Source organism: Chiloscyllium punctatum, chromosome 11, assembly GCF_047496795.1.
Source record: "Chiloscyllium punctatum isolate Juve2018m chromosome 11, sChiPun1.3, whole genome shotgun sequence".
Lineage (NCBI taxonomy): Eukaryota > Metazoa > Chordata > Chondrichthyes > Orectolobiformes > Hemiscylliidae > Chiloscyllium > Chiloscyllium punctatum.
In genome coordinates, this window is record NC_092749.1 from 50,510,095 (window position 1) to 50,531,957 (window position 21,863).

A 21,863-nucleotide genomic window follows, 5' to 3' on the forward strand; every position below is an offset into this window, starting at 1 on the left:
AATGGCCTCTTGTTCTTCGAAACTCTAGTGGATATCTGCCCAGCCTGAACAACTTGTCTTCATAATATAACCTACTCATTTCAGACATTAATCTAGTTTGCTGAACTGCTTCCAATGCATTTGCAAACTTCCTTAAATAAGAAGACCTCTATATAGTACTCCAAATGTGGTCTCACTAATGTCCTTTAAAAATGAAGGATAACTTCACTACTTTGATATTCAGTACCAGTTGGAATAAACAATAAGCTTCCATCAGCTTTCCTAATTACTTGCTGTACCTGCATAATATTATTTTTCAATCCAGCAACCCAGATCCCTCTGTACCTTTGAGTTTTATAATCTCTCACCACTTAGATAACATACCTTCTTAATCTTCTTGCCAAAATGAACAATTCATGTCTTGATAACATGAGAAATTATTTACCAAATCTTTTCCCTCTCATTTAACAGGAGAAAGTGAGGACTGCAGATGCTGGAGATCAGAGCTGAAAATGTGTTGCTGGAAAAGCACAGAGGAAGAGATCTTCTTCAAGGAAGGCATCCTTGCAAGAGGATTCACAGTAGGGTTAAAATCTTCTGAAGAAGGGCTCATGCCCGAAACGTCGATTCTCCTGTTCCTTGGATGCTGTCTGACCTGCTGCGCTTTTCCAGCAACACATTTTCACCTCTCATTTAACAAATTTATATCTGCTTGTAGTCTCCTTTTATCCTCTTGACACTTTACTTTCCTACCTATCTTTGTGTCATCTGCAGGTTTAACAAGGATTCATTCAATTCTTTCACATGAACTATAAAAAGTTGAGGTCTCAGCACTGATCCCCGTGGCATATCACTTGTTATATCTTGCCAGCCAGAAAAATGATCTGATCATGTCTACTATCTGTTTCTGTTAAATATAAGAGATCACCTAATAATGAACAGATTGAGAAGAGTTCCTTGCCAAGGTTTGTGTGTCTTTGTAATTCTTTTTGATAACAGATGGTGTAACAAGAGTCTTTGAATATTTTTAAGACAGAGGCAAGTAGATTATTGTTAAACAAGGGGGAGAAAGATTATTGGAGCTAGGTAGAAATGTAGAATAATCAGATTAGCCATGATGTTCTTGAATGACGGATGAAACTCAAGGGGTCTACTGGTCTACTTGTGCTCTTGATTTGCCTTCTTGTATATTTGTGACTTATGTGGAATATTACTCACCACTCAGTTACATAAGATAGCTGAGTGCCAAATTAGGGATCTGAAAATGCTGGTCTGGCATAAATGGCTGGATGGCTGGTGAGTGATGGATGAATGCGCATGGATTGAATTCCCACAATGGCTGAGGTTACCATGAAGGACGCTCCTCCTCAAGCTCTCCCTTCACCTTAGGTATGGTGGCCCTCAAGTTAAACCACCTCCAATCATCTGTCTCTAAAGATAAAGCAACCCTATGCTATGGTAGGACTATGGCAACTTCTTGCCTTTTAGTTATCAGCATTAATAGTGCTTATTCCAATCTTTATATATTGTAATTGAGAACTAATATGTGAATAGAAGTTCCTGATAAAGCATAAAGAAATTGCAGTCTCTGCCAATGACATTAGCACTGTTGCTAAGAGGAGATTGAGACTGGGACAAATGGATCAGGAGCAGTTCTTGACTGAACTGACTGAGCAGCAGGTAATGGCAAGGGAAAACTGGATGGTAATGAATAGATAACAATAAAACTGAGAAATGGATCAATGAAATTGGGAAATCGATGGCATTGAAAGCAGGGAAGGAATGGTGATGAAATGGGATAAACTGGGAAATGGGTGACAGTTAGAGGTATATCTCCACATCCCAGATTGGGTGTAATTGGAGCAATGCTTTAGAAATGTGACACCATCCAAGACAGATAACTCATTTTATTGGTACTATATCCATTAGCTTAAATGTCCACTCCCTCTATTGTTGGTGTCTTGTGGTTTCAGAGGACATTGCTTAAGAATACACTGCAGAAAATTGTCAAGGCTTCTTTAGACGCTAATTCCAAATCTGCAACTTCTAGAAGATCAAAGGTACATGGAGTGCTTCAAGATCCCCTTCAGCTCCCACCACAATATGACTTAAATAGCAAATGGTGATATCTTCATTATCATTTGATTAATATTCGACATCTGCCTACCTAGCTGCCTTTTGTTGGTAAATAACTTCACCACATGCAATGCAGCAGTTCAAGAAGGTAACTCACCTCTACCTTCTTAAAAGAAACTAACTATGGGAAATATATTCAGACTGCGTCAGTGACACACACACTCAAAGAATGACTTTAAAAAACAAACGTAAAGAGGAAATGGATGCCACTGAAAGGAAAAACACCAGTATGTATTGGCAGAGTCAGAGAATGAAGCACAAATCTTTTAATTTGTATTGGATAATGATCTCTCTGAACTGATTAGGCTAAGTGCAGTTTCTTGTAAACTGAAGTGGAGAGTTTGGATATAAGATGGTGACTTTCTTGCTAACTTACAACTAACGATGCTATAATTTCTCTTGTGGATCAAAAATCCTAAGTGGAAAATATAATAGTACTTAAATTGTATAACATGTATCACTTTTAATTTAATGATTAAAAATATGATTAAAGAGTGACCTAGTTTTAATCGACCTGTTCTGATTGTTTAGCTTTAAACGATGTGTTTTATATCTGATTATGTCTAATTATATAGATTGTTTCATAGTGCACTGCTTTCTGCTCTTTATTGGTGCATACTGAATAGCACATTTTAAAGTATGAAATAGTTGAAAAAATTTAGACATGTAATATGAGATCAATTTTAGAAGGCATAATATTATCTAATTTCATAATTGGAAATAAATGTCAGATTTTAAAAAAACTTGTTTCATATTTACTTTGAAAAAAGGTAAATCATTATTGCAAATATGCACATTTTCTGTAGTATAAGGAGTAGATAAATTATAAATCAATATATCCATTCATTTCAGCTTATTGCACAATCCACTGAAAGCCTTTAGCTATTTAGCAACTGGTCTTCATCTATATGCAGCCCATGAGTTCAGACTGGTTACTTCCAATGGACATGGTCATACCATCAGTGACAGGACACAGATGGCTACCTCAGAAGATAGTAAGTGTGCACTGTAGCGATATAAGCTAAACATTGAATAACTTAGTACCTGAAGATGACAACACATCAATAATAGTGAGGTAGATCTGCTTGTGAAATACTCTGGAAATTATATCAATATGTTAAAATGTGATTTCCTTTTAAATCATTGAAGATGCTTTTAGATACATTTTTAAGATCAAAGTGTGTGCATAATATTGAAAATAGAACCATGAACAACCATTGAACAGATCTGATATTCTTAAGCTTTACCCTATTTTAGTGTCAATTACTTTTCATGTCTAACCCAATAATAACAATTACTTATTTATATTACTCTTGAAGCACAAACCTCAATTGCACATTTCTTCAGATAGCAGAAAACAATATTCTAATCCATTGGCAACTATCTATGTATAAGTATTGATGTCTTAGTGCTTACATGTGGATCATCCAAGAAGGGAGTTGCTGCTGTATCCTGCACCACTCTCCCCACTTCCCACCCCCACTGTCCCCACAGTCATCTCTCCCCAACTCTTAAATATTTTTCTCTTGTCTTCCACAGAAGCCTTGTGAGGAAGCAAAACTGTCCAGTGAGAATAGGGGTTGAACTTGAGTTTCCTGTAGTCTAATTAATCACTTTTAGTGTAGTCCCTGCAGGTCTGCCCAATATCACAGCACATCTTAAAAAACATATTAAAATAACAACTTGTCTTTCAGGGCTTCACTGTTATTAATTTTTAAGAGCAGAGTTGAAACACAATAATAAAAAGTGTAGCTCATATTAACTGCTGTTTCCCCGATTGATTTGTCATTAAATAATATTTCTGCACTAAAAATCAATTATCTCTTTCACGTATTTATCCTTCAGAGAATTTTAAAAGCAGTATCCATTCGGAGCACATAATACTGGAACTCTTTGCGTTCAGGGGGCAACATGAGTGGAACATTACATGGTGTCTGTTGATGAACATGGACCTTACAGTTATGTTAGAAACAAACTCAATCAGATCAGAACTCAATAACTTTCTCCAATAAATCATGGGAATTTTGAGACTTGGAACTTTCTAATCTTGATCCCTGGTCTTGGCTGAGCTAACTAATCCCAGTTGGATCATAATGGGAGGTAGTACAATTGAGTTAAATGCCCATGAGTTAGAAAAAGAATCAACAGGAGTTACTGGTCCTGATAACTATCAAGTGACCCACGCAAGAAGTGCATAGGTAAGATGAGGATAAGATGAGTTGGGCTGTAGTGTCTCCATAGTGGAAGAGGTTGCCAGCCATTATTGTTAAGATTTACAGATGGATTCAGTACTAAAATGTAACTAGTAATTAAGGAATCATATTGAGCAACAACCTAAGGAAAGAGAAGGAGTGAAAATCATGGTGGAACAAAAACACAGATCACATCTTGCCTTAGGGTTGTATTTGTTATGTATCTCAATATTTTACCTCATGGGTCCCTCCTCCACTGTTATCACTCATATTACGGTAAATTTCCCATTTGATGGCAGCTTCCCTTCACTTTATCAAAAGTTCACAAATCTGAATCTATTAAAGGAGTATTAGAAAGAAACTTTACCATAACGAATTTGGTTAAGCTATGTCAAGTTATTGGCCAACATCCACATGTGCATATTTCGTTTGATGTTATTAGATAGCAATCAAGAATGGGAACCATGATTGATTCTTTTTCCTTACCTTGACCATAGGTATTGAACACAGCTTTAATGTCTCCATATTAAGCAGCTGATCACTCCGGCCTCCTTAAGTGCAGTTGTGTAGTTAACTGATGAAGAATTAAATGAAGAATTTTTTGCACTGGGGTGCATTCATGAAAAAAATAAGCAGAGGTTCGACGCACTATTTTGTACCAATGACTGATATTTCTTGCTGTGATCGAAAAGGATGATTGTTGTTGAATCAAATTAAACATTTTACTGATTTTCACCTCAGCTTGGACTAACAAACTCATAGATCGGTAATAAATCAATCAAACTAAGAGGTTGACTTTGTGTAATGCGAAGAGAAAGAGAAAACTTGTGCTTTAAGAACATTGGAATATAATAATAGGGGCAATAGTCGGCTATATGGCTCATTGATCCAGTTCCATCAGTTAACAAGATCATGGCTGACCATCAACCTTTACTCCACTTTCTCGTCTGTTCAGTGTAGCCCTCAATTCCCTGAGAAGCTGAAACCCTGGCTATTCTCAGTCATACATATGTTAAATAATGACACCTCCACAAATCTAGAGAATCTGAAAGATTTGTGACCCTTGAGTGAAGACATTTCTCCTCATCTCAGTCCTAATGTTTGGCCTCTTCTTCTGAGACTATGCTCCTATGCTCTAGGTTTCCAAGATGGGAAAAATACTCTGAGTCGAAAAATGTGGAATTCCTAATGAAGGGCTTATGCCCGAAACATTGACTGTCCTGTTCCAGGGATGCTGCCTGACCTGCCGTGCTTTTCCATTGTGACACTTTTCAACTCTGATCCCTGGCATATGCAGTCCTCACTTTCTCCTAGTGGAAAAAAAAGACTCACACTGTCTACCCAATTAATCCCCTTCGGAATCTTATACACTTCAATTAAATAATTTCCCATACTTTTAAACACCAGGGAGTATAGGCCAATTATCTCAGGCTCCTAAGACAACTCTGTCATCCCAGATTTTCAAACTCTGCTACAGAGCATTGAAAATGCAAATGCAAAGCATTATTCCATTAATGCACATAGTATGGCAGGTATAGTCTCACTAAGGACCTGTACAATTATAGCTCGAGTTCCTTGTTCTTATACTACAATCTACTTGCATTAAAGTTTAGTCTGTCATTTATCTTCCTCATTGTTTGTTTTACCTACTTGCTAACTTTGTATTCCTTGTACAAGTCTACACAAGCCTCTATAAATGTCATCATTTACATGTTTCATGACTTTCAAAAAATATTCTGTTTTCTACTCTTAAAGATTTTGGGCTACTTTATATTAATAAGTTTGAACATTTAATGATTGAATTCAGTGGAAAAGTAAATATGTTTAACTAGTCGAATTTAGTTCTTTAAGTTACCTTTAATATTCCACTTTAATTTTAATATTACATTCTGGTTTAATTTAGCATTATTCATAATCTAACAGTTCCCTTTAATGGGATCTTATCTGTAGAGAAAACAACACTATAACTGGGAACAGCTCCTTACAGCTATATTGTCAGAGCCCCCAACATGGTGCCAGTTAAAGTTTGTAGAGCAGCAAGTAGAGTTGTAACATAACATGATTTTCAAATAATTACACGTTAGCTACTCAATGTAAAACTTCTCATTGCCAAATCAGTGATCTTTCAATATAACTGTATCATTCACCTCAAACCTGCTTACACTCACCTTTAAAAATCTGAGGGGAAGAGTTTCAGTATTAATTATTCAAAGCAATATTGTGAACTAAGTATATGGAATGCATTTACCATTTTAAGATTATCAAAAAAAGTCTTTGACTTGGTAAACTTGCATACAGTTTTTAATAACAACATCAACATCCCTAAGGTCCAGACAAGTGTATAAAACATTAATTAAAATGAATCAGCAAGAGTCTTCTGTCTGAACTAGGATATAATTCTAGGATTACATTTATATGTGTAGGGGGTTGATTAGCTCATCACAGGTTCTGACTGAGGTTATCATGAAGGTCCTGCCTTCTCAATGTTGTCCCTTGTCTGAGGTATAGTGACCCTCAGGTTAAGTTCACCACCAGCTGCCTCTCTCTCTCTCACATATATGAGAGAGCAGGACAATGGTAACTTCACCTTTACCTATTTATACAATAGACAATAGACAATAGATGCAGGAGTAGGCCATTCAGCCCTTCGAGCCTGCACCGCCATTCAATATGATCATGGCTGATCATTCCCAATCAGTATCCTGTTCCAGCCTTATCTCCATAACCCTTGACTCCACTATCTTTAAGAGCTCTATCCAGTTCTTTCTGAAATGAATCCAGAGACTGGGCCTCCACTGCTCTCTGGGGCAGAGCATTCCACACAGCCACCACTCTCTGGGTGAAGTAGTTTCTCCTCATCTCTGTCCTAAATGGTCTACCCCTTATTTTTAAGTTGTGTCCTCTGGTTCGGCACTCCCCCATCAGCGGAAATATGTTTCCTCCTGCCAGAGTGTCCAATCCTTTCATAATCCTATACGTTTCAATCAGATCCCCTCTCAGTCTTCTAAACTCAAGGGTATACAAGCCCAGTCGCTTCAGTCTTTCCGTGTAAGGCAATCTTGCCATTCCAGGAATTGACCTTGTGAACCTACGCTGCACTCCCTCAATAGCCAGAATGTCTTTCCTCAAATTTGGAGACCAGAACTGTACACAGTACTCCAGGTGTGGTCTCACCAGGGCCCTGTACAGCTGCAGAAGCACCTCTTTGCTTCTATACTCAATTCCTCTTGTTATGAAGGCCAGCATGCTATTAGCCTTCTTCACGACCTGCTGTACCTGCATGCTTGCCTACATTGACTGGTGGACAAGAACACCCAGATCTCTCTGAACAGCCCCTATACGTCTATATATTTGCTGACCTGTATTTTTTCTTAATTTATTTATGAATAATGAGACTAAGACCTGAAGCAACAGTATTGTGCTTTCTTCACTCACTTTTGTTTCCTGTTCTTGACGTCAAGATTAGTTGGCACTTGCAACTTGCAACTTGCAATTAGTTGGGTTCAAAGTTTCTTCTGCACCTGTCTGTGACTTAAGCTGTTAAATCCAAAAGGACACTCAACAATGTTGTCTGGTTACTAAATAAAAACTGAAAGAACTGTGGGTGCTAAAAATTGGAACCAAAACAGAAGTTGCTGAGAAAGCTCAGCAGGTCTGGCAGCATCTGTGCAGGGAAATCAAAGTTAACGTTTCAGGTCCAGTGACCCTTCCTTAGAATACTTTTTTGTTCCAGTTCTGAGGAAGGGTCATCAGACCCAAAATGTCAATTTTGATTTCTCTTCACAGATGCTGCCAGACCTGCTAAGCTTTTCCAGCAACTTATGTTTATGTTTCTGTCTGGTTAGTAAGTGGGAGCATTTTTGCCTCTAAGTCAGAAGATGGTGTGTTCAAGGTCTACACAAGGAACCTGAGAAAAAAATCTGAACAAAGCTCCACTGCAGTACCAAGAGTATTGTGGTGTTGGGAGAATGAGAGTTTAAACCAGCCACTTTCTGCCCCCTCACATGGACATAAAGCTTCCTTGGAATTATTTTTCACAGGAATTCTCCCTGGTGTATTGGCCAACAGTCGTACCACATAAAAATGGTCTACTCACTATCAATTGACAATTTGTAGCCTCCACTTCTACATTATAATAGTGATTATATTGGCAGTAAAGTATGATCATGCAGGAGATGAAGTACGCTACATAAATGCAAGCTTTTTGATTGTTTTGGCTCACCACTCACAAATGAAAGTACGAGGCTTTGTGGTGGAGTTGCAGTACTTCCACCTCTGGGACAGAAATTCCAGATTTACTTCCCCTCTCAGGAATCAATGGCCACAGAAGATGTGTCATAATGTGGCCAAATAAGTTAATTGGTGACCTGTAAATTCTTCAGTTTTGCTTACAGACGTTACTAACTTTGTCAGTCAGAAATGTGGTAGCTGCAGCACAACAGTTGTTAATATTAAAAGACTCAGGCCATGGGTTCTTACCATGAACAAGTGTCAGAGGGGCTGCCACATCTATGTCAGTGTTAATTGCAGAACTTGCTCACCTGCACAGGTCCCATTTTAGTCTTTCTTGAAATTGGTGCTGCAAAGATGGCGCCTTTAAGGTCAATTTTACTGTACTGTCTGAAATTGGACTCAGTGGTTGCTTCACTCACTGTTGCATGAATGCATTTCTCAAAGATTGCTGTAACAGCATAACCAAATAACATGTTTTAATGTATTGTTGCTGAAATTGATTTTAAAAATATAGTTTTACTCCTCACATTTCAGCAGAAGCTGCCAAAAGGATTGCTGGAGATGAGCTCATGCTGTTTATAGCACTGACCTCTGTAATTAGAGAGCAGTGACAGCCAACAGGGAGTATTTTTGGCTGGTTGTCTCAGGTCTGGCACCTTGAGTTATGGACAAAGGTGCAGGGAAGCTTTGTGGATGCATATCAACTAATTGATCAGCTGATCTTATGAGCAGCAACAACTGAGAGGCTGATCACCGCCAATATGGCGGTTAATTGGGTTTCTGCTGTGAAGTCTTCATTCTGATTTCCCCTCCCTGCAGAGTACAAAATTATTTGCAATTCTTGACTTTTCCCATGTAAATTCATGTGACTTGGCTCGACTTTGCCTTTGGATGTCTTTTTTTCCAAAATTCTTTAATAATGTAATGAAAATGATAAATGTGTTTCGTGTCCCGATTCTGAAAATTGTACAAAATAGAATGTGATACAAGTCCTTGGTATTTTCTGACAAGACAGAATCTAAACTGATACAGGATTAGCAGTCATCAGCAATTGCTCAAAGGTAATGTCTCAGTTGGATTTGCAGAACTGCAATCAGGCAAAAATGTGAAAACTAATCTCTGGGTCTTTCCCGAAATGGTCAAAGGACTGATGTTGTGGCCCACTCACTGCTCATTCCCAGCAATGTCACAAAATGGATTTCTTTTCTTCACAGTAACAATAGTTCAACACCCATGACAAAGAATTATATTTATGATTAAACTACTGAACTTTACCATTTTTAAAATAGGCTCCAGATTCCCCTTCGCAGATGAAATCTTGTCTGCCCAGCAATTTCAAAATAATATAAAAAGAACAGATATTACAGAATTCTTTAAAACTAGCGCAACAATTTAATAACTTTGCATCAATTGAAAGAAGACAGTTGTTAATGGACAGTGTGAATTCAAAATATTTCATCCTCTGGTTATATTTAAACAGGATTGGTTTTATAATTATAAGATTTATTAGCTTAGAAATGACTGTGATATCAGCATGTGTTAACACCTCTGTTAAATTACTGTGAATACAATGACTTTTGTTGAAATATGATTGTGCAGGTTTTGATAGCTCATCCAAGTAATCATTTTTCACAGGTCAAGCCAGATGTTGAATGTTGGCAAGCTATTTTACCATAGGGACATTATAGCTGAATCCAATTCCATTCTGGGTCAACATAGCTATGCATATACATTCGAGCAGGAATCACGAGATAGAATCATAGAATGGTTACAACACAGCTGGAAACTATTTGAACCATTGTGTCCCTGCCATATCTCTGCAAGAGCAACTCATCCTATCTCATTTCCCCCATATTTTGCCTGTATCCCTGCAAAAATATTTCTCTTCAGATAATTATTCAATTCTCTTTTGAAAGTTTCAAACAAATCTGGCTCCCCCACACTCTCAGGCAGTGCATTCCAGATACTAACTACTCACTGCAGAAAAAAACATTTTCTGTTGTTTCTTTTGTCAACCAACTTTAATTAGTCCCTCCACCAATGACAGAAATTTTTGCTGTTTGTTCCCACGCTGGTATATCTCAATTTCTCTCAGACTTTCTTGTGGGGCTCTTTACCTCTAAATGCCACAAATTCTATTTTATCCACATTTTTGGCCCTACACAAGGTTATAAGTTCATTCACTCTATTTTTTTGAACTTGTGCTGATTTCATTTTCTCCCAACATATTAATTTAAACTATCTCCTCATTTTCAAATCCCTACATAGCTTCACTCCATCCTACCTTGTAACATTCTTCAGCCCATAGCCTCTGTTCTTCAATTTTCAGTATACTATATAACCTTTGCTCTATTTCATTGCTGGTGGAAGACCTTTTGCCACCATGCTACTGCACTTGTGAAGTATTTTCAAAACACTCCGTAACTTCAAAAACACTTCAAAGCTTAGGCCTTTGACAGTTCTGTCTGTCAAATTCTTTTTGTTTGTTCTTTTTCTCGTTCTATGTTTGACATTCATCCTGTAAATTACTTGATGATGCTTTAGTGTGTGAAAGGCCTGACATAATTTAATATATTTTAATGAGCATCAGTAGCGAATTATGACTATATTAATGATCCTTCTTTATAAAGAAAGCAATGAGCCCCTTAACCAAAAGAACAGTTGAAAAATTTGTTAATTTAGCTGTGGTCATGTTGATTTGGATCAAGCTCTCTGGATTGAACAGGGTGGCTGCAGACTAAGAATGCTGTCCAATTCTGTGCTTGGCCTCCAGTCACTATCATCCCTAGCAGGGCCTTTAGATGTGTAATGGGTGTGTCTATAGTTTCAGGCTGCAAGTTATTTATAATAGGCGCATAAATTACAATTTTCAGGTACAAACGAGTGAAGTACATGCAGCAAATTCTTCATTTGTTTCTGTGTGCCTCAAATTGGCTGCCAATCCTCAAAGTTGATGGTTAGTCAAAATAAGGCAATTTTAGTCACAACCCCACAAACATCATTCCTACCCTCATATTTCAATTCTGCTCTTGACCCACGGCATCCAGTCCTATTAATCCCAACCAGTAATCCCAAAAATTGGTGGAGGCAGGGTCTTTGAATAGTTTTAAATCTGTTAGGTAGATTGACTAACAAGGGATTTAAATGGAGTACACAGGAAAGTGGAGTTGGGATGACAATCAAATCAGCCATTATCTTATCTAAGGCAGCACAGGCTCAAGAGGCTGAATCATAACACTTTCAATTTATGGGACAGCAAAGAAGGCTACCTCAGCATACAATGAGACCTTGATCAGATGGGCCAATGGGCTGAGGAGTGGCTGATGGAGTTTAATCTAGATAAATGTGAGGTGCTACATTGTAATAGGGAAAATCAGGGCAGGACTTATACACTTAATGGTAAGGTCCTGGCAAGTGTTGCTGAACAAAGAGACCTTGGAGTGCAGGTTCATTGTTCCTTGAAAGTGGAGTTGCAGATAGACAGGATAGTGAAAAAGGCATTTGGTATACTGGTCTTTATTGGTCAGGGCATTGAGTATAGGAATTGGAGGTCATGTTGTGGCTGTATAAAGGGCATTGGTTAGGCTACATTTGGAATGCTGCATCCAATTCTAGTTTCCTTGCTATAGGAAAGATGTTGTGAAATTTGCAAAGATTCTGAAAAGATTTACAAGAATGTTGCCAGAGTTTGAGGGTTTGAGCTATAGGGAAGTGCTGAATAGGCTGGGACTATTTTCCATGGAGCGCCAAACGCTGAGAGGTGACCTTATAGAAATTTATGAAATCATGAGGGGCATGGATCGAGTGAATAGTCAAGGACTTTTTCCAGTGTAGGGAAGTCCAAAACTAGGTTTAAGGTGAGAGGCAAAAAGATTTAAAAGGGACCTAAAGGGTAAAGATTTCATGTCGTGGGTGGTGTTTGTATGGAATGAACTGCCAGAGTAAGTGGTGGAGACTGGTACAATTGCAATATTTGAAAGGCATCTGAATGGTAATATGAATAGGAAAGATTCAGAGGGATTTGGGCCAAGTGCTGGCAAATGGGACTAGATTAATTTCGGATATCTAGTCGGCACGAACGAGTTGGACTGAATGATCTTTTTTCATGCTGTACATCTCCATGACTCAAAAACCAAGGCCCACTTTGTGTATGAACCATATTTCCTAGCCTCCTCAACTGTTGCATTGTGCCATTGTGCTATTCTGAACTGTGTCACTTGTCAATGTTTGAGTTCCAGTCCTCAAAAAGACCGAAGTCCCTTAGATGTCAACCTTAAATGTGGCATGTGCTAAGTGTTAAAATTGACCCAATTATGTGGTAGGATTGCCCCCAAATATAATTCAGATTGAAGAAAGCTTTGCAATAGGTAACAGAATATAACTGGAGGAGTTAAAAAGAAAGCTGTTGGAAAAATTGAAGTATGGTTTGTGATTTAAAACAAATATAAACGACTTTATAGAGTGACTTGATTTGATTATTATAATAGTAAATAGTAAAAGTAATAGTAAAAGACACATTAAAAGTAATACTGTCCTGTCAGAGAGAAATGATAGACTATAATCAAGTGAGGCATTCAAGAACAAATACCACAAAACAATGGGATGGCTCAAGGAACAAATAACAGACATGATCAAGCCAAACATAATTAAAAATGAAGAAATAATTGTGGACACTGGAAGAAAGATTTGCATAGGCCAATAGAAATTAGACAAAGTAAACAACTGTTATGTCTTATCACACTCCGGCGGGTATAATCTGTTGGAAGTCAAGCCCCACTATTCTGCAATTGTCACAAATGTGGAATATGATCACTATGTTGGGTGGCATGACAGTTCAGTGATTAACACTGATGCCTTACAGCATCATGGACCTGATTTTGATTCCCGCCTTGAGCGACTGGCTGTGTGAGTTTGCACATTCCCTCTGTATCTGTGTGGTTTCCTCCCACAATCCAAAAATGTGCAGATTAGATGGACTGGCCATGCTAAATTGCCCATAGTGTCCAGGCTAGGTGGATTAGCCATGGGAAATGCAGCTTTATAGAGATGCGGTGGGAAGTTCTTCAGCGGGTTGATGTGGGCTGAATGGCCTACTTCTACAATAGTGATTCTCTGATTCTAATCTCCGATGGCCAATACCTGACATCTGACCATGATTTAAGAAAGAAGAAACTCATACCAGTTTTTAACAATGATCCAGAAAGCAAAAACATACTTACGATAATAATCCTATCTTCTAATATTGGGCAAAATCAGTTGTCAATTCTTAATTTCTACACCAAGACTATACACTGCTCTCCCCTTGTCCAGTCCAAGCACACACATATTCATTCACATATAGGCTGGACAAGGCAAATGGGGAACTTTTTTTAATGATTGGTGTGGGTGCAAAATGTAGGAAAATAGGGACAAAATTTGTGGATCAGGTTCCAATCCAAAAGGCAAAATAAGAATGTTTTCTCATAGTATTTATTTTGTTTGTTGGCAATGATATCAATGTTGACCATGGTAATACTCAACTTGGTAGCTGGTCAGATGGATCTATGCATTGGCTTGAATTTAAAAAAAAACCTTTTCAAAGTCTTTGAGTGCTATTTCTTTTCCAATTAAAATGTGAGAAAGGAAACACGTTCATTTGCTGGCAGGCTTGAAGTTTGGAGTCCCAGCTGCTTTCTTCCCTCTCAGTTCTCTGATAAACTGCTAATATAAACCAACCCAAATCCTCAGCACTTAGTTTGCTTGAGTTGTGGATAAAAAGGACTAATAATCTAAACTTCCATTTTCCAATTTGTACTTCCAAATAAAGTATGTATAGTCCTTATCCTATCAGGAGAGTCATTGGCACCATTTAGTCCAGAATTGGTGAGACTTTGGAGGAAACTGTCATTTGGAGTGGAATTTATTTCCTTCAGATTTCCATCTTTTTCTATCACTATTCAAAATACTTTATTGAGGCTTGTGTCATTCATTCATTCACTGACCATCCCTCACAGATGAGGATGACTCTCTTCCACTCTTAGGATGATTGCATAGGTGGCTGTACAGTCTGATGCAGCTTACGCAGGCTCTGTTACACTTGGACAGAAGGTGGTCTCAGGAAGGTGTGGGTGGGGCATCGGTGTAGCAGCGCGCTCCTTTTGCTCTTTTCACCTGGATTCCACTTTTTCCTGATGACAAGTCTCAAGGTGCTTGACACCTTCCTGGATGCTCTTCCTCCACTTTGGATGGTCTTGGATCAGTGATTCCCAGGTGTCTGTGGGTCACAGCACTTTACCAGTAAGGCCTTGAGAGGATCACTGAAGTGCTTCCTCTGTCCACCTGGGGTTCACCTGCCATTTTAGAGCTGGGAATAGAACAGCTTGGGGAGTTACGCTTTGGTAATGCAGTCGGTGCCCAGCCCATCATGGCTGATCAAGGGTGGTCAGTGTGTTGATGCTGGGGATGTGGTCTGGTTGAGGATGCTGGTGTTGGTGTTTCTTCATTCCTAGCAGATATTCAGAATCTTGCGCAGGCACTTTGAGGTGTCTGCCAGATATATTCCATGTCCCATAGCCACGTAGGAGAGCTGGACACTCCATGGCTCGGTGTCGGATGTTGTTGTCCTTGAACACCCTTTACCTCACGCAGCCAAAGACTGCACTAGCACTCCGGAGGCAGTACTGGATCTCTTCATCAACAGCTGCTTTGGTTGATAGGACACTCCTGATGTATTGGAAGTGGTCAACCTTCTCTAAGGCCTCCTCACGGACATTGATGATCGAGGGTTTGCTCCACATTGCCAGGTCAGGTTGGTAGAGAACCTTCGTCTTGTGGAAGTTCAGGTTGTGACCTATGCTCTCCATAAGGGTGCTGACAATGGCCTAGAGTACATCCTTGGAGATTGTCCATGCATAGCATTATCTGCATACTGCAGCTCAATGACACTGTTTGGGGTGGTTTTGGTTTTGGCTTGAAGGCAGTGGTGATTAAATAATTTCCTGTTGGTTCTATAAGCTAACTTAAGAGCCAGCAAGAAATTATTCAACCTCTGCCACCTTCAAGTCTTCTGTAGTGATGCACTTTTGAATAAACAGTAACAGATTTTATTGAACCTACTAAAATTGGGCTTCAGTTCCATGTCATCTGATGTCACTATGATGTAGCCTCTTTTGCCTATGCTTAGCAATTATATCCAGAATAATGCAATTTCCTTTGTTCTACATCTCTCCCCATGTACTTTTACAGTATTGAAAACAACAAATGCTGGAGATCACAGCTGGTCAGACAAAATCCATGAAGAGAGAGCAAGCTAACATTTCGATTCTAGATGGCTCTTCATCATAGCTGAAGTGAGGTGTGGAGGGGGCAGCATTTATGCTAAAGTTTGGGAGTTTACAGTATCTCATTTTATCTTCAACATTAAATCATGCATACGTAAAAGTTTGAATTCACTCCTACCTCCCACCATGTCACTTGAGCTTGAAGAACTAAACTCCAAAAGTAACCTCAGTTCTGTAGCAGCCTCCTGGCAGCTAAACCACAGATAGATAGCTAACTTGGCCAAACAGCAAGGGATGCTGGGTACATTGGGCAAGCAAAACTTTGAAATCACAAAACCCACACATCAGACTCAATGCAAACACAGCAGCCAGGTGCTAATGACATTAGAATAATGCAAAAAGGCAAAAGTTATATTAGATAGACACCCTGAACAACTTATCCACCAACAAATGAGGGTGCAGGCAGAAAGGCACCGCGGCCTGCTACACAAAGAAATAAAAAGTAGCTGACCATCTCAATGATTGACAATGTTTCAAACTATTAAGCATGTCTCTCTGATTGGCCAAACTTTAGAAATTTCTGGAAAACCATCCAAAAAGGTATAAAGCAGTGTTCATCTGCAGACTACTCTCTTGTTAAATCTTCTGGATGCCTCCTGAGGCGATCAGAATGGCAAGAGGCAGTGACCAGCTGACCATTCAGAGAGAGTGAGGAAGAGAAAAAGCAGTTTTATAGTCCCACAGAGATAGACAGAGAGATTGGCTCTGCAAATATACAAGAGACTTGGGACGCATTGTAAATTTAAGAGGCTAAATAGGATGAGAGATAGTATTGTTTTATGTAAAAGCTATTGTTTCCTAAGAAAGTTGGGACTGTTTTGTATTGGTACAAGCTCATGTTTGTAGTAATTGGACTGGTTTGATATGTGGGACATCTGGCCAAATCCATTCATAACATTTTAGACTGAGTTGTCCAACTTGTTTAAGGAGGAACTAGACATCAGTTCTCTTAGAGAAACATAGGGCATTTGTGCTCTTAAATCAAGCATTTTCTTTGACACACAAACACATTGAAGACAGCTTCTGACAGCTGCTGAATGGACTAAAAAGACTTGCTAGTGTTTTTACAGTTTGTTGATGGTGCTGCTTTCAGATGCTAATGATACAGATCACCAGTTGCTGGGCATTGAATATGAAAATGATCCACTTTGGACTTACTGTCTTACTCTTTCTGTCTGGATGGCTTCTTACTAGCTACTTGAAGTAGTTTATTTCTTGGTGGGCCTTTGGTAATGATTGAAGTTTTTCTCTGAATATGTCCAGCTTGTGTCAATCTTTTCACTGTAAGATTTCAAAGATCTGTTGTACACAATTAGTTACTGCCTGTGTGGTACTACACACTTTGACTGAAGCTCCAGTGTTCTTAAATTTGTTGTGAAGATCTGAAACCTTTTCATTATATGGCTGTACATCTCCATAAGTCACACTATCATAAATTCTGCAATCCCTTAACTTCATCGGTACTCCCTGTGCTTTCATTAGTGGTTGAATGAGTACAAGGTTCTGTTCTTGCTTGCTAACAAGGGACAAGATTTTTGGAAGGAACGTCATCTAACTGAGACTGTAATTGACGTTGCTGACTCTCCTTAGCAGTTTCTACACAATAATTAGACAACTTCACTTATTCCTTATCTTCTTCAAGAAAGGATTGACTCATCTTAAATGAAACAGCTTTTTTTTAGAATTTAGAATCCCTATAGGGTGGAAACAGGCCCTTCATCCCAACAGGTCCACACCAACCCTCCGAAGAATCTCCCACCCAAACCCATTACTCTATCTCTAACCCTGACTAATGCAGCTAACCAACCCATCCCTGAACACTCTGGGCAATTTAGTACGGCCAATAAACCTAACCTGCACATCTTTGGATTGTGGGAGGAAACTAGAGCACCTGGAGGAAACCTATGCTGACACAGGGAGAATGTGCAAACTCCACACAGACAGTTGCCCAAGGCTGGAATTGAACCTGGGTCCCTGTGAGGCAGCAATGCTAACCACTGAGCCACCATGCCTTGCAGCAATATTCTGACGAAGTGCGGCTGCTGAATTAAAAGCATTGTAAGGTCCAAGGTTTCGGATGAGAGTAAATGAATGACCTGTGTCCTGGCTCATTCTCTGTGTCAATACTCTGAAAAAGCAAGCCACTGTTCAGAATGCCCACTGGTGACTGACCACTGCCTCCTTTGGCCACTTCTTTTCCCGCAGTAGCCAGTTTCTGCTTTGAAAGAAATGGAGGGGCTGGCCCACCCTTTTGTAATGCTAGGACTGAAGTGTCTTTGGTGTCTGCTAATTCAAAGACATTGAGAGCTACTTTGGTAGGTCTGCCTTATCAAAGGTCATAATGATTAGAAAGCTAGTACAAAGTCTCTGTTATCTCTTTTCCATGTAGCAAAGTATATATCTGGCCTCTTACACTGATGCTTGAATTCCCCATGCTCCAAAGCGTGAAGGAAGGAAGTCTGAGGACCACATTTATAAACATGGCTTAGCATCCAAAAGATCCAATATATCCACTCTGAATCCAATTTGACATGAGTTTTTTCTATCAGTTACCATAATATCTGCTTACCAGAACTAATATTACAGGTCTATTAGTTCACCCAAGAAGAATATGTCTGTTCATTTCGATCCTCATGATGCATATTTATATGCCACCACATACCAAAGTGGTCTATCTTTGAACTTTTGACTAGATTAAAACGTTCCTTTGGTGAGGCTATTGTATCTGGTCCTGTGCTGGCTCAGCTTTCCTGCACAGTTTGTGACATTTCCCCCAGTCATGGAAGATAATGTGAAATGAGCACACTATTTTATGGAGAGGGACCTGGAGGTCCTGGTGTTTGGGATGGTGCAGAGTGGGACTGTGCTCCACCCCCAGGACTGGCGGAGGAAGCCACAACACCAGACCGTACCGGACTGGCCTGAGGTTGCCATCCATGTCAGAATACTCTCAACCGTGTAGAAGAACATGCAGCAATGCTACAGGAAATTCAATCATCTTCTCCACTTTACCAGGGTCAGCGCCACCATTTTCTCCCTGCTGCCTCATACTTGCTCTATCTCTGGTACTGAACCTCCTTCCCACCAACGCTCATGCTTTACCATTATCTTCCCTCACTTGCTCTTACCCACTGCAAACCGTATATTTTGTATCGCCTCTTCAGCTCCTATTCACTCACTCAGGGCATCTCACTATTTCCCGCACTTAAGATCTGTGAAATCCGCTTTAATCTCATTCAATCCTTCCCTTTCTCTCAAAACAGGAGCAAATAGCCACAATAAGACAGAAAGAGCCAAGACATGTGGTGGCGTGCCTGACATTCAGCTTCTCACCCATTACAAGAGGAGGAACCTGATCCTAACTACCCCAAGTGTTTGACTAATAATGCCCAAGCCTGACAGACTGATAGCAGAAGCTGCTCATGACTTGCTGTGTCAAGGTCCTCTGACTCATGGCTGTCTCCCTTGACGTGAATGAGGTCTGCTCCCTTTAGACTTTCAGACGTGCGTTTCAGCTTGCAATTGTAGACAACGAGCTCATGGTGCAGCTTGGAGATTGATGTAGCACTGTGCTATACAGCAATATATTCATTCCCTTTACTAATGACTGATGACCAAGATGACAAGCTGCCTGACTTTGGATCTATGCTAAACTGCAAGACAATATATAGATCCTATGAACCTTTGAAGAGCAGCTGAGGGAGCAAGTGCTGAAATGCAAGGCAAGGTAAAGCAAAGACGTTGTGAGCATTGATAAAGTGCAAAGTGAGTAAGTGAGAAGAGAGCAAGTGAGAATCCCTGAGGTGCATCCCAGTCTAGTCCATGAGCTGGTGCCTGTCCTGCACATAAAGTGTTCTTGCAAGAGCATAACAATGAAATGAACTGGAGTGTATCATTTATGTGCAGAAGCAAGCTGTACGCAAATTGGAGATGTGTAGTGATGAACAGTGATGATTTGGCGATGTCGGTGTTGGACTGGAGTGTACAAAGTTAAAAATCACACAACACCAGATTATAGTGTAACAGGTTTAATTGGAAGCACTGGCTTTCAGAGTGCTACTCCACAACCATCTGTTGAAGGAGCAGCGCTCCAAAAACTAGTGCTTCCAATTAAACCCATTGGACTATAACCTGGCGTTGTGTGATTTTTAACGATGAACAGTAAGGTTAGCATGTTGTAAATGCCAACATCCTTGGAGGTGGGGTCTGAATGGCTGCTGCTCTTGCAGGTTATCCCGAGATGTTGGTGCTGGGTGTTCAAGATGGAGGCCTTAAGGAGAAAATGGTGAGCTGGGGTCGTCAGGGATCTGCTCAGAATTTCATGTTGGGAGTTCCCGGTGACTAGTTTCTATCCTATTGAGGGAAGAACAGGAGCCTGCATGTTAAAGACGCGAGGGTGGATCGTAACGAGGATGATAAAGAGCAACCGCCCCCATTAATATGCCTCTTGTCACGCACTTGTGAGGATCTGGCATTGATATCCAGGACTTGGTTGGAAAATGCGACTAGTTAGTCTCATGGCGAGAAAGTTCTCGCTCGAAACCTCATGCAATTCTCCCAATTTCCCACCTTGGGATGGCATTGTCACTCAGTGATTAGCACTGCTGCCTCACAGTGCCAGGGACCCAGGTTCGATTCCAGCCTCGGGTGACTGTCTGTGTGGAGTTTACATTCTCCCCATGTCTGCGTGAGTTTCCTCCTGGTGCTCTGGTTTCCTTCCACAGTCCAAAGATGTGTAGGTCAGGTGAATTGACCATGCTAAATTGCCCATAGTATTAGGTGCATTAGGCAGAGGGAAATAGGTCTGGGTGGGTTACTCTTTGGAGGGTTGGTGTGAACCTGTTGGGCTGAAGGGCCTGTTTCCACACTGTAGGGAATCTAATCTAATCTAAAAAAATAGCCAACATTGTTCAGAGCCCAGGAAGATTCTGTCCAATGTCTCCCTCCTCTTGCTGACAAATGATTGTACTTTGAAATCCCAATTAATCTCAAGGGTGAGTGCCTGACGTTAATAATGCAAATGCCTCTCAGTAATCTTTGATTATATTCAAATCATCCCATTCTGAAGATTTGGATCAGAATCAGCACAGTGACAAATAAAGGGGATAATTCCTGCCCTCTAGTAATTTTCAACAGTGGTGCAATGACTCCATTCTCTGAAATACACATACTCCACATATCAAATGCATAATAGAGCATGTAATGACAGGATCTCAAACAATAATTATACTTATGTTCTCTTAGATTCCACCTGCTTTCCTGAAAGAGCAAAGTGAATCTAATGGTCAATGAGGTGTTCCACTTGCCAAGCACCTATCTCACTATGTTGCATCACAGTACTGGTGAACATAATTAGAGAGAAGATCAGTGAAATAGAGGCAGATATTAGGTTAAGACACAAAAAATAATCTAGACCTATATTTGGGTTCAGACTGCAGAAGCAGTGTGTGCCCTGACCAGGAGGGTCAAGGATCAATAGAAATTGGTTACTGGCATACAGATGGCAGTCTGTCCCTGCAGGTTTCATTAGAACATATGACACATCTCAGTGATAGCCTCCCTGCTGAGCCTAAGGCTACGCATGCTGTTCGTCATGGCCAGACAGCTGACCCAATTGCAGCAGACCCACTGTATGGGGTAGTACTTGCTGTGAGTTGCATTCCCAGACTATTCTGTTCTCCGACTGTTACACCATTCGATATCTGTCATTAACTGAAGTACTCTTCCTCTCAAATAGCAAACTTCTGACACAAAATGGTGATTCTTCAAAATCTTCTATTCAATAAGCTTATGTATGCCAGGCCTGACTTTTCAATCTCAAAATGTTCATTTTTTCTGTTATCCTCCGCAGCTGCTTCATTTCTAATGATTGGTATTTAACAAGGCCTTAACAAGCAGAAATAGGCTTTATTCTGACATTTCACTAATATTACTGAAGACATTTTGGAATCGGAGGAATCTTCAAAGAAATGCTAAGTGTGACAAATAGTCAATTAGTGCCTTC

General features: G+C 39.8%; 1 protein-coding gene across 1 annotated transcript in view; it reads left to right on the plus strand.

The window, feature by feature from the left end:
• ush2a (Usher syndrome 2A (autosomal recessive, mild)) overlaps nucleotides 1-21,863 on the plus strand; it is a 929,735-nt gene that overhangs the window by 545,280 nt on the left and 362,592 nt on the right. The window contains 1 exon segment of the mRNA XM_072580162.1: nucleotides 2,968-3,110. Within this exon segment, the coding sequence (XP_072436263.1) occupies nucleotides 2,968-3,110 (143 nt within the window).